The sequence below is a fragment of the Ooceraea biroi genome, chromosome 4 (genome assembly GCF_003672135.1).
Source record: "Ooceraea biroi isolate clonal line C1 chromosome 4, Obir_v5.4, whole genome shotgun sequence".
In the NCBI taxonomy this organism is placed as follows: Eukaryota; Metazoa; Arthropoda; class Insecta; order Hymenoptera; family Formicidae; genus Ooceraea; species Ooceraea biroi.
Genome location: NC_039509.1, coordinates 14,733,268 through 14,746,032, shown reverse-complemented (window position 1 = coordinate 14,746,032; position 12,765 = coordinate 14,733,268). Strand labels below are relative to the sequence as shown.

Genomic DNA, 12,765 nt, shown 5'->3' with positions numbered 1-12,765 from the left:
GCTACGAGCCTCCACTCTCTGTGATTTGTGGCGGCATCTAAGGAGTGCAAGGCAGAACTAGCCCGACCAATGAGAGGGCAGCACGAATACCGAGATGGAGAGCCTTGGAAGGAATCAAAAGAACAAGGAGAAGCTAATTGCTCGCGCGATAAGTCGCACGTGCATTAATTAAGCAGTACTAGTCTGTATTAAATAAAGTCAGCATCTTTATATATTTTCACCTAAACCGAGATGTTGTAATAGTTCCTCGTGCGTTAAAACTGCCGTAAATGTAGCATAACAATCAAATAAATAATACGCTCGCTACAGATTAAAACACGAGGTAGTAGTACGACTCAATGACGTGTCAGACGTACTTTTATTTTTGAGTAGTACGACTTTACGACGTGCATGAAATATTTTTTATTTCGCTACTATTTCTTATCGAATGAGGGCGCAGTCCCATGGTGCGGAACGTGCGCAATGCGGAATTGGCGGAATGAAGTCCGTCCAATCACAGACGTTCCGCCAACTGTACTCCGCTGAAATGTATTTTCCTATGTCCCATGCGGCAGAACTTGCGGAAGCGCAATTGGCCTCCGCCAATCACATGATGTTTTCCGTAGATTCTTCTGTTGTGTCTATCGGAATAGAATATATTATTGGCGCGCACAAATTACGCTTCCGCGTTTTCCGCTGCATGGGACATAGGAAAATAAACTTCAGCGGGTCGGAATTACTACGAGTCGATGCGCGTAGGCGAAATGCATGTAGGCAAAACGATGAATTCTGAAGAATTGTTTGTTGTTATTTGTGAGCTACTAAAAACATTAAAACAAAGTTGGTGTGTATTTAAAAAACAGGAGATACGTCGCAAAATTGTAAAACTGTATTTTTTATACAGAATTGCAAGAAAAAATGAAAATATACAGAATCAACGGAAGTGTTGGGTACGAAGCATATTTAGTGCCGAAAGAAGATTGCTACAAGGAGCAAGCGATAATCTTGTAAAAGAAACGTTGGTCGAAGACATAGAAAAATATATAGATTATTTTCGAATGCCATCACAATTATTTAAAACGTTATTAACATTGGTCCAACCAATCATCATTAAAAAATATGTTGTTCGAGAATCTATTTCGCCTGAAATGCGGCTCCTGATTACACTGAAATACAATCTAAAACATTATACTCGAGATTTGTGAAGCCATTTACTGACAATACTATTTACCATATATTTTTTGCAAAGACAACTTAAAAACCATTTTGCAACGCCTTTTCCCACTGGTAACTTAACGCACCAGTACCTTGGAAGTATGTCGAATATGCCCCTCTGATTGCAATAGCATTGCTATTACTTCGACCTCCACGAAATGTCATGTTGCTAACTCCACGACAGACGCGAGTAACGTAACTCCGCGATAAAATGAAAATGTGCGGAAAGAACTCGGCGGAACGAACGTAACAATGATCGAACCAATCACGAGCGTTCCGCCAATTCCGCATTGCGCACGTTCCGCACCATGGGACTGCGCCCTGAGTCTTCTTACGTCAAAATCTAAAGATAATTAGACATCTAATAAAAATCTTTAATCTTTCAGGGGAAAAAGTAGCACCAACTAAAGTCCCTAAAAAACAGTTAGGCTGGCATTAGTGTCGTACTTATGACGCGATTGGCGAGACTCTTCGCTGCCGCGAGATTGTAATGGCGATGCTTAGCGCGTTGTCCGGTCCATCGTGAGTGAATCATGTTGCACGGAGACATGTCACGTTGATGCACAAGACATTGGTGGAACAAGTGAATACGTAACGTTTTGACAGGCGGTTATTGCAAGATCGCAACAGTCGAACGTTCAAGACGATGGACCAGGCTCCCGCAGGTATGCAAGCCATTTTGAGGTTCGTCGATCCGGCTCCAACATGTTCTCTCGCACGTACCATTTCCTCTTTCGTTTTCCACGATCATGCCAAACACGCACACTCGCATAGTAACCTGAAGATGTAATAAATCTTACCTCTGCATTTTATCGTTCCCTTTGAATTGTATCAAGCGATCTTTCCCGAAAAAATGATAAATTATATTTTATTTTTCAATGCCTGGATGTTTTCTTCAATTGGGTTACCTGTGAAAGTTTTGTTAAATTATGTTGCGTTCTGAAAGTTTCAATAGGAAGATAATAAAAATGAAGTTTTTATGGATAAATTTGTGCATTTTATGCGATTCGCATAATTTATTGCCTATTTTAATAGATTTTTTCATTTCTGTTATTCTTATCATTTTGTCCATTTTTATAAGTGTAATATCTTAGTTATACTTAAAAATTTGGTAATTTGATTAATTTAGAGTATAAATAAGCTTCTAAAGGAATGGAGCTACGAACAATAGCAAATTGATGTAACTAAATACTTTTATTAGATTTTAATTCGTTATTCGGTTGGATTTAATTTGGTTATTTTTCATGTAATATCTAGATACAGAGTTACGGAACATCATAGACAAACTGGCGCAGTTTGTCGCTCGCAATGGCCCAGAGTTCGAGCAGATGACAAAAAACAAGCAGAAAGACAACCCAAAATTTGGGTTCCTGTTCGGCGGGGAGCATTTCAACTACTATCAATACAAAGTGACTACAGAGCAAGCCAGTAAGTGGGACATATCCCCTTAACAGCTACAGCAATCGAGAAGCATAAAAAAAGGCCATGCTTTACGCAAGGAGCAAAGGAATGACTTTGAAAAGCGATACAGGATCCGATTCCATCATTGCAAACGTACAAAATGTATTATTCGTCGAATAGGAAACGATCTTCCTTTCAAGATTTTGGGATTGCTATTTGTATATGCGGAAAACGCTTTTACACTAACGACATCTTGTATTCCTTGGCAATGGCAATTTTGAGGAAATGTAGTTTGAAATTCTTGCTGGAGCTTATCTAATACGGCATATATTCTCTCTGTGTATCGCTTCAATCCATATGGGAAAATAAGACCTACCGTCTAAACTAGTGTGCCCTGTAATAAACTATACTAGTACTGTCAAAATGTAAAAGAAAAAAAGAGAAAGAAACAGAAAAAAAGTATAGTGCTCCCAAAAGACTTATTGAGTTTTCCGATACCGTACTTCTCTCGTGTAAATGCCAAGAATTTTCTTATGGTAGAGGATAAGACTCGGCAGATAAGAACAAAAAAACACAATATCGGACTATATGTATACAAATTTTTGAAATATCGCTTGAAAAGGATTCAGGCACCTCACAATAATCCACCGTCATTCGTTTACAGTTTTAAAGCAAAAAGGAATAAATCCAATGCAAAATGCAGACCCACGTTTAAACGTTTCGCAGCAGCAGCAAACAGCCGCAAACACCGTCTCGCAGCCACTGAATAACGTCAATCTTGCGTCCGGTCTGAGTACGCAAAACAATGGCATAAATCCGGTGGTCGGGATCGGACCCCAAGTCGGAAGCCAAGGCGGTCCCGTTTTACCTGGGCAGATCGGCGGGGGGCCGGGAAATGCAGGGCCGCCGATTGGACCGGTTCCCGGCGGCATGGGAGGTGTGAATCCGCCGATTGGCGGAGTCGCGCAAGCGGTTAACATCGCGGGCCCACCCGCGTGGCTGCAGAATGAGCTGGCGAATCTACAGTCGCAGCAGACGACCTTGCAGGAACAAGTGAGACAATCAGAACAGAACCTGGCTGCGCAGCATGCTGCGTTGATGGCACAACAGCAGGGAAGAGTAGAGGACGCTGTGAGGCAGGCACAGGAACAGGCGTTGCAAAGCAGCGCGCAAAGCACGAACACAGATCTGGCTGCGTTTGACACGGTGCTACAACCAATCATCGATAGCTGCACCAAGGACAGCATAAGCGCGGGAAAGGCCTGGATACTTCAGAATTCGCTCACTTCGCAAAGTAATCAAGTCGTCGCCGATCATTTGCTGAAGAAGTGTGTATAAACAATTTAACTGCCGCTCCGACGTATTTACGTCCTAGATACTTATTCATATCTATGTATATTTCTTTTTCAGGGTTATTCAAGGAACGACTTTTAGCCATAAACTACACATTATTTATCTGGTGAACGACGTATTACATCATTGGTTAGTATAGAACTCTATAATGCGCAAAGTAACAAAGATCCCGTTAACAATTTTACTCAAAGCAAGGTTATATTTTATTCTTATGAATTTAATTCCCAAGGTACATCCGTGCATTCACCGATCTCATTTTTTCCCCACATCTCCCACATTTCAAAGCTCCCTCTTAAAAATTGCCCAATTTTTTTAACCTATTGATACGTACATCTATCATGTTGCGACAGTGTTGAACAATAATATGAGCTAGATGTTACACCTCTGCAACTCCGTACGAGATACTTAATTAGAAACTTCTTCAGTGCAAGAAAAAAGTCTATGGATCTTCGCAAGGCAATGGAAAGTGTTGTTGTTCCCATGTTCTGTAACACCTCACTAGCAGCATCCGAGGAACAGCTGAATAAGCTGAATAAGCTGTTGAGTTTGTGGGAATCAAAGAACAATTACTTTGACGAAGGGATCATAGATAAGTTGAAACAACCGAGCACATCGTGGTCAGAATACCAAGCTAATTTGGTAGCACAACACGCCACTGCGATCACCCCTATCACAGCGTCGACGAAACAGACGTTCGATAACTACCAGGCGCAGCATCAGGCATTCGTCAATCACGCGCTGAGACAAATCCAGAATATCGAGCAGCAGAAAATAGCGATAGATCAGCAGCTGAAAGCTCCACCACCGCCACCGCCACAAATAGTAATACTATTTTTGCGCTTCTGGCTTAAGTTTGAATCTGAAGTTTCGCGTGTTCTTATCCAGAATCTTATTTGTGCAGAATCAGCAAAACATGCCGATGCCGCCTAGTCATTCCGGTCCTCCCGGTACGATGGGGACGGACGTAAACTTCAGTCAGCCACCTCCAGGATGGGGCGTACCGCCGTCGAACGAACCACCACCGTTCACCAACGTTCCCCTACCGGACTTCTCGAAGCCGCCGCCAGGCTTCGGACCGCCACCCGTTATCCACGAACCTTCCGTGGAGGATTTGATGCCTAGTATGCCTTACTTCGAGCTTCCAGCTGGTCTAATGGTACCCTTGATCAAGCTAGAGGACGGCGAATATAAGCCATTGGATCCAGACGCGATAAGACTTCCGCCGCCGGCTCCACCGAGTGATCGCCTAGTTGCGGCGGTAGAGGCGTTTTATGCGCCGCCGAATCATGATTCTCCCAGAGATAGGTGGGATCATTGGGCAATCGTAACAGTCTCGATGTGGTCGCGAGTCACACGATATTTTTATACTCTATATATAAATTTTTAATTTAATTTTTCATCAAACTTGCAGTGATGGATGGGAAAAATTGGGACTGTACGAGTATTACAAGGCGAAGAATGCCGCTCGTAAGCGCAAGGAGGAGGACATAGCCACTGGTATTAGGCAGAGATCCAAATCCCCATCGCCGATCCTGCGACCGAGATCCAAGAGTCCTAGTCCGCCAAAGAAACGATACAGGAGCAAGTCGCGCAGCAGATCGCGCTCACGATCGCGTGGCAGGAGTAGATCGAGATCGCCCGCAGCTAATCACAGGCGCAACAGTCGCAACAGCAATCACGTTAGCAGAAGCCGCAGAAGGAGGAACAGTAATAAGGATCGCAGTCCGGACAGAAGGATCGACAGGCAGGACAGAAGCCCGACTCCTCCCAGTTTTCTGTAAGTGTCTTCTAGCGTCGATGTTCTAGTCTTCTTTTTCTTCTTTTTTTTTAGTGACTACGACACGACAATACTCGCTGCGGGTTTTTGTTATTCCAATTGTGTTTTGCATTGCCCCCACCTGCAGTGGTTCCACGTACAGCAAGGCACCGCAAGAGATCGGCATCGACGAGAGCAACAAGGGACATCAGTTGCTGAAAAAGATGGGCTGGGCTGGCGCGGGTCTCGGCGCGAACGAGCAAGGTATCGAGGCGCCGATTTCCAGTGGCGAGATTCGCGACAAGAACGATCAGTACAAGGGAGTCGGTATCAACCTGAACGACCCGTACGAGACTTTTCGGAAGAGCAAGGGTCAGGCGTTCATCACCAGGATGAAAGCTCGAGCTGAGGAGCGAGCCGAAGAAAGGGCTGAACGCGATTGATCGTTATCGGCGAAGTGTGGAACTGTTCGAATATTACTGAATAGCACCGATTCTTTGCCTGACACGAGATCCTCTCTCGAAAAAATGTCTCTCGAGATCTTCTCTCGCATCGCGATGATGGATGATTGATTCAGAGTTTTCAGAAGCATTTATATGCGATTGATTCGCCTATGAGGGCTGACTTCGAAAATCGACGCACTTCATCGACTCCAAATTAAGCAATTGTCTTTTATTCGATTTTCAATGATCACAAATGGATATCGAATGTTTTTACGCTGTACCACTCCGATTACACGATTTTATCGGCAGCTGTCACAATCCTACTCGTAACAGACGGCGACTAGTGAGAACTTGATTCACGTGGGACAAAATTGTACATTTTCGATCATAGATAAAATTATAGATACGACCAGAATGTATCTCGAATTTTCGATAATTATCATATATGCGCATGATTTTTAATAAATATTCAGAATAATATCGTATAATATATGATCTATTATGTGACACATTATATAAATGTAAAAAAATTGTGCCTACATTGGTGATCTTGATTCTGTTGTTTCGCAGGCAGATTCTATGCAAAATGCTGAAAAGGAAGGGAAATTAAGACAGAGTACGTCTTTTAATAAAAAGACAAGTATCGAAGGAGTCTCGTTACGAAAGTCTGATAAAAGAGATTGATCGATTATAGATATCTGCATTCTATGTCTCGCGTCGGGCGAGATTAAAGCGATCCAAGTCAATGTCCGTCAGGAGAAATCTTCGATCTTGTTTAACATTTTAATCGTTTCACGCGCGCGTAACAATTACAGTCTTGCTCGATTTTCACGCGTTTGCTGTGCAGGATGCTATACAACCCGCGTACAGAAGTACAAGTTTGTTCCATGCGGTTATTGCATGAGCGCAAGGAACGCAAGAGTACTTGTATTTAGTACGTTAACAAATGATTATATTGCATACACGATGATAGCTCAAAAATAAAAACTGTACATTTATTACGGAAGCAAATGTGAACTTTTATACATATTTGCCATTCGTTTCCTTCGTGTCTCTCGATTAGGTCGATTATAATCCGTTATTCTTTACTGTAAAATAGTGCATTCATTTTCTTTTTCATATTTTCTTCATTTTGTCAATTGGCTATCTTCAATTTCATTACGTTCCATCGTTAATCAAGGTTTGCAATTTGCGTGCCTAATTTGTTGCAAACTTAACTTATTAAATTGTTAAAATTTTGTTTCAGCCTTGCTCGATATCGACGGAATCCTTTATTTTCGCGAAGAGAAAGAAGATAAGACCAAAACGGTTTTACTTGCAGCACGAATATCGCGCGGCGTAATAGAGCGTTCTTCGGTTTCGCGGCACAAGCATCTCTTGTCGCGCACCACGTGCGTGCACGAGATGAAAGAAAGAAAAAGCGTGCAAGCGAGCCTGGTTTAACTGGCTACGAACGGCTCGACGAATGACCGGGTACAAGTTAATCGTCGAGTCGCCTTTCTGAACTCCCCCAGCGGCAGCTGATATCAAAACCGACTGAATCCAACGGCGAACCGGTTTCTCGTGACGATAGCGGTGCCTCGGCCGTCGCGTCGAGACGTAAACAAAAGCCGGACTACGGCCGTTTCTGTCACAACTCCGGCGATTCTTTTTCCGTGTCGTGCGATACGCGCGATCGCTCTAGCCGCCACCGATTGCGCGAAAGTTGCGTAGAATGTTAACCCGCTGGCCTGCGAACTTAGCTGGAACGCCTCGCAACTATCGCACGAGCGCAAACAAATCTGCGCGTTCAGCAAGTGAAAGCGATAATTTGCTCTTCCATGAGCCTGCAGAAAATTCAGAGTGTCGCAAAAAACGAAATTTTATTTTCAAAGATTAGCCATGTAAAACGGCGACTCAATGCAGCTTTTTCAATTCTGCAAATTTTTAAAGCCTCGTCTGTAATTCGATTTTATGCATCTATATTTCGTGTGTATGTGAGTATATGTGTGTGTGTGCTTAGAGACACTTCATATTTTATAATTTTCAATATGATACAAACGCGTACAAGCTTTGGAGCGTTGAAACAGGGTTGGTCGAAAGACGATATCTCGATTATACGCCTTCAGCGTGCGATAGCGTTTAATTATTAAAAGGAACACTGATAATTATCAGAATTTCATGGAAGACAGCTCGATGCACGCGTCATCGCCGCATCAGCGTCTCTCGCGTCCGCACGGTGCACGCGTGTCGATGCACTCGGTGGTGCGTGCGCGAACGCCGGCTGACCCCCAATGTGATTGACATAATTGACCGATCCGCGAGGGAAGACGCGGACGCTGTCACGTTCGTCTGGCAGATCGCAGATTGGTAACCGGCATTGGCGGATCCCGAGTTGCGAAGCGCGAGCAAACCGGCCCGGCAAACGCGAGCGACCACCATCGGAAACCCACGTTTCCGCTGCGACGGGCGGTCCGTTATCGGCAGGCTATCGGGGAGTCCCAGGGTGTTCGTGAGAAACGTGCGCGCGCGTGTACTCGTGCAACCGATGCGGCACGTTCGGCGTAAACGTGACGCCGGGCATGAGAAGAAATCCGCGAGCCGATAAGAAGCCGATTACGTCGACGATTTGGCGAGGGAGAGAAAGAGCGCGCGGATGCGCCGCGCCGTCGACGCTGAACGTTATTCTTGGAACGTCGTGGCATCTCGGTTGTCAGGGCGTTTAAGCTGTCGTTCATAGAAACGCAGGATAAAAATCGCCGACTCGTTGAACAATCGCGTACCGAGAAATGAGCGTCCGAGAAAAAAGTGGCAAGTCCGATAACGCGGCAGTTTTCGGGGACGCAACGTCTTCTCCGGCAGTTTCTCCCGAGCAAGTCTGTTCTTGATTGAAATTTATTAAGGGGATCCTGGAGTGGCCAGTGAGCTCCGTCGCGGCGTCTGGATTACCGGCGGAATCGGTGATTTTCCTGCATTTTCTTTCTATTGAATTCACAGAATGAAAAATCCTTTTCCACGATGAAAGTACACACAATAATGTAATGTGAAAAGCAGGACTTAACTTTCCAAACGGAAAAAAATCACAATTTTTTATTCAGCCACTATTTCACAGGCATACGTAGGCACGAAATGATCACGAATCTTTCTGCACTAATTACTTTTGCACTAGGCTTCTAAACTCATTTCTAAAAGCTTCCCCATATTCTTTCGTTTTGTCCCGTCCTTGCGATTATCAAAGTTTGGCCACACAAACTGCAAAACATTTATATTAAGAACATTAATGTACGAGGTGACGTCACAATAAGCCGATAATAAAACTGTAAATGTTTTTTGTCGTTTTTAACATAAAGTCGAGTTTCGCTCGGTATATTTCTTTGTATACTTTAATCGTGGAGAAGGATTTTTCATTCTATACAATCATTAAAGAGTAATTAGTACAGTAAGATCGACCAATTCCGCCGGTAATACAGACGACTCCAGGATCCCCTTCAGAGAAATATGTTATTCTTTTACACATTAATTTTCTCGCGTGCACGCTTATTACATTTTATTGCAGATAAGATGAAAATAAAATAGATAAACGCGAAATGAAAATAGTTACGATAAATAATAGCTTCGCGCGTTAAAGCAGAAGATAAAAGGATTGACGGATCCACGGTTACGCGGCGGTAGCTCGGGAGCCAACCAGCACAACGCAAATTGACATTTCTGAAAGGGGTTCAAACTGTTGACCTTTTGATGCGGATCATTAATGAAGCAAATACTTAATTTTATGATGCACGTTACGATACAACAGCAATGGTGCCGTTATCGTTGGCTATTTATGGTGTGCCGGAGAACACAGTTTCTCATGGAGAGCTAATCTTTGTGACCTCTAAGGCGAGTGCAACCTATAACAACGTCACATAAACGGTAATGCAGTTAATACGCAATGACCTTTTTTTAATTAATAGGTACATAAAAATTTATTTCCTCGATAAAGATATAAAAAGCTCCAATTTACAGTATAGAGGGTTTTTTATTTAACGGCGTTATGTAATAATAAATTTTATATCATACATTCGTAGCTATTTTCCAATCACATTTATATATTTTTTTATGTAAATAGTATAGTTTTACTTGAATATTATTATTGTTATTTGACGAGATTTGGTAGCAAATTGTGCAGAATCAAATTTTAATTTTGTCGTTTATGTGTATCGCGAAAATTTGAAAAATGTTTTCTTCATTATCTCGAGTGTCGACCATGGTGAACGATGGTTTGCCATCGTTGGGTTGATAACCGAACGCGTTGCAAGGTATCACCTGCTCGCCACGACCGTACCTACTTTCGAAAACTAAATCGCATTCTGCGACGAGTGACCTCGCACGTAGCTGTCACGTAAAAACCGGATCTCGTACACGAGGCGCGTATTTAGGCCGGAAGTGCAAGTCTGGCGACAGTTTTAAGTGGTCACGGTTATACCGCTCGGTTTCCTTTACGGGCCGTTTGCATCGAGTCGCCTCATACTCTATCAATGCACAGTGGGCTAGAATCGAAAAAAGCTGGCCAAAAGTCGAATTTTTTCAACTCTTGGAAATCTGTGCACTTCGACCTTTTTTGATTCATGGATATCAGTATTTTCAAAAATGTGAATGGAGTTTCGTAGGAAAAATTTCCTTCCCCTTAATCAACAATTAATAGGAGGCAACGCGTTAATGTTCCGAAAAACGAATTATGAATGAGTATAGGCTACAGCTTACATTCTTGTATGCGGATGCAAGTAATTTTGCTTTTTACTCTATAAATAGAATTGAAACTCTTTTCCCAAACAGTTATAACCATTAAAAATGTTTGTTCATCAATTTGTGTTAATCTAAGTTTTTGGTTTCTTAAAATATAAGAAAGAAGTAAAGTTCAATATCATTTTTTTTAAATAGCTGTAAAAGGCTGTTTGGGATTCTTGTTTTATCATCTTGTGTAGGATTCAAACTAAGTATTTCCGTTTGAATTGTGCACACCAACGCACACCTTTGCGTTATCTACAGGATGTTTCATTTTAATTTTCATATCGTAATAACTCGAAAATTTGGCGTTTTGGTAAAAAATGTTTGAAATGAAAGTTATAGGTTTTTAAGTGAAGCATTACATAGCAATACCAGTATGACCTTGATAGTGTTGTCAAGATCATGTACAGATCACCGTGAAATTTTTAAATGCCGCGAAACGTACGACGCGGCGCGGTAGCGACTGTAACTTTCAAGCTTCATAACTTCGAAGTATTTAACGGATAAATACTTTGTTATAGTGTTCTGAAAAGCTCTTGAGGTAAGCTACAAAAATATCTAATGAAAACTGGAGGTTCCCATTTAAAAAATTCAAGGTGACCTTTGCGTGACCTTGGCAACGCTATTCAAGGTCATACTAGTATTATTATCTAATACCTGATTTAAAACCCTATAACTTTTATTTGAAACATTTTTTTCTAAAACGTCATGTTTTCGAGTTATTACTTTTGGCCAGCTTTTTTCGAGTTTAGCCCACTGTGCAATGGTACGAACGTTCTACTTCGCTTATCATCCTTATCGCGACCGCTAATCCGCTTTAAAGCTGAGCCGAGCATTAAGCGTAGCTTTCGGAAATGGTATTAGTCATGTTCGCAGCAAACCGTCCCGCTGAATGTGGGAACTACAGGCGAATGGAAACGTAGATCGTCTATCTTAAGAACCTGCTTGACGTTTGAATGAGAAAAAGCGAGAGATCAAAACGTTATAAACTTAATCTGGGGATATAGATAGATTGAGTTTGTTACACATTCCAGACGCCGGAGAGCTATTGCCTTGAAGGGATCGAGTGTGTCGTTTATGTGCAGCTTGGTCTTCAATAAACGCCTGTGCCATGCCGTTTCTTACCGCGCGTTTGATCGTACCGGCGCGGCGCGTCGTGGCTATTATCGGCGCTAATTGTGATAATCGCCGTTAATTGTACGACCTGGCTGGCCCGTAAGTCGCGTTACCTCCGATGATCTTTCTGGGAAGCCCGAGTCTACGCTTGCTCGCGTGTGGGGCTTCATCCCTTTTCCCTGCCGGGGAAGACTTTCCACTTGTTGCAAGTTGGTGGCTTGAAAGGAAGGGAAGGAAGAAAGCGAGCAGACACGTTCCTCAAACGGCTCAAACCGAGAACGATGGCTTGCGCAATCGTGCTGCAGCAATGTGTTGCGCGTTGACGCAATTATTACGACAGGCTATTATTATTAGCACGAAGAAATGACGAGAAATGACAATATTTCCTTTGCAGGGTCACCACGATCACCTAGCTCTTCTCCGAATATCTCTTCGAATTGGCGCGTGATTATTTAACATGTTTCCAAGAATTTCTCCTTATCAAGGATGAAAATCAAAGAAAATGCGAAATTATCGGTTAAAAACATAAACGAAGCCTACACTGTTTCTCAAGCCTTTCCGTTTCTGTGTTCGTTTAGCAGTTTAAGTAAGATCACCGAGCAGGTTCTCGCGTTGCAATGCGTGGTCCACGCGTTCATACATGTACATACGTACATACAAGTAGTTGGAAATAGCGTGACAGAAAGGGAGGCACGGAGAGTCGTGACGGTGCGCGAGAAGTGCACGCTGTCCGTGCAGTGGCGTGACATGGAGGAG

General features: G+C 42.8%; 1 protein-coding gene across 2 annotated transcripts; it reads left to right on the top strand.

Annotated features, from left to right (window-relative positions):
- The first annotated feature begins 1,498 nt into the window (after nucleotides 1-1,498).
- On the top strand, nucleotides 1,499-7,153 carry LOC105283895 (calcium homeostasis endoplasmic reticulum protein). Of its 2 annotated transcripts, XM_011347027.3 has the most exons (8): nucleotides 1,501-1,859; nucleotides 2,452-2,622; nucleotides 3,260-3,923; nucleotides 4,006-4,077; nucleotides 4,374-4,770; nucleotides 4,850-5,253; nucleotides 5,360-5,725; nucleotides 5,853-7,153. In XM_011347027.3, the coding sequence occupies exons 1-8, from the start codon at nucleotides 1,841-1,843 to the stop codon at nucleotides 6,145-6,147; spliced, it is 2,388 nt and encodes a 795-aa protein (XP_011345329.2). In that variant the 5' UTR covers nucleotides 1,501-1,840; the 3' UTR covers nucleotides 6,148-7,153. The 2 variants fall into 2 exon arrangements, with proteins under 2 accessions (XP_026825209.1, XP_011345329.2); XM_026969408.1 differs by having other exon boundaries at nucleotides 1,499-2,622; nucleotides 3,322-3,923.
- Nucleotides 7,154-12,765: the final 5,612 nt, after the last annotated feature.

What these genes read in the sequence shown, in the direction of transcription:
- LOC105283895 (XM_011347027.3), top strand. An exon ending in GCCGATCATTTGCTGAAGAA is followed by an intron (nt 3,924 to 4,005) that starts GTGTGTATAAAC and finishes TTTCTTTTTCAG; the next exon opens with GGTTATTCAAGGAACGACTT. An exon ending in AACGACGTATTACATCATTG is followed by an intron (nt 4,078 to 4,373) that starts GTTAGTATAGAA and finishes AAACTTCTTCAG; the next exon opens with TGCAAGAAAAAAGTCTATGG.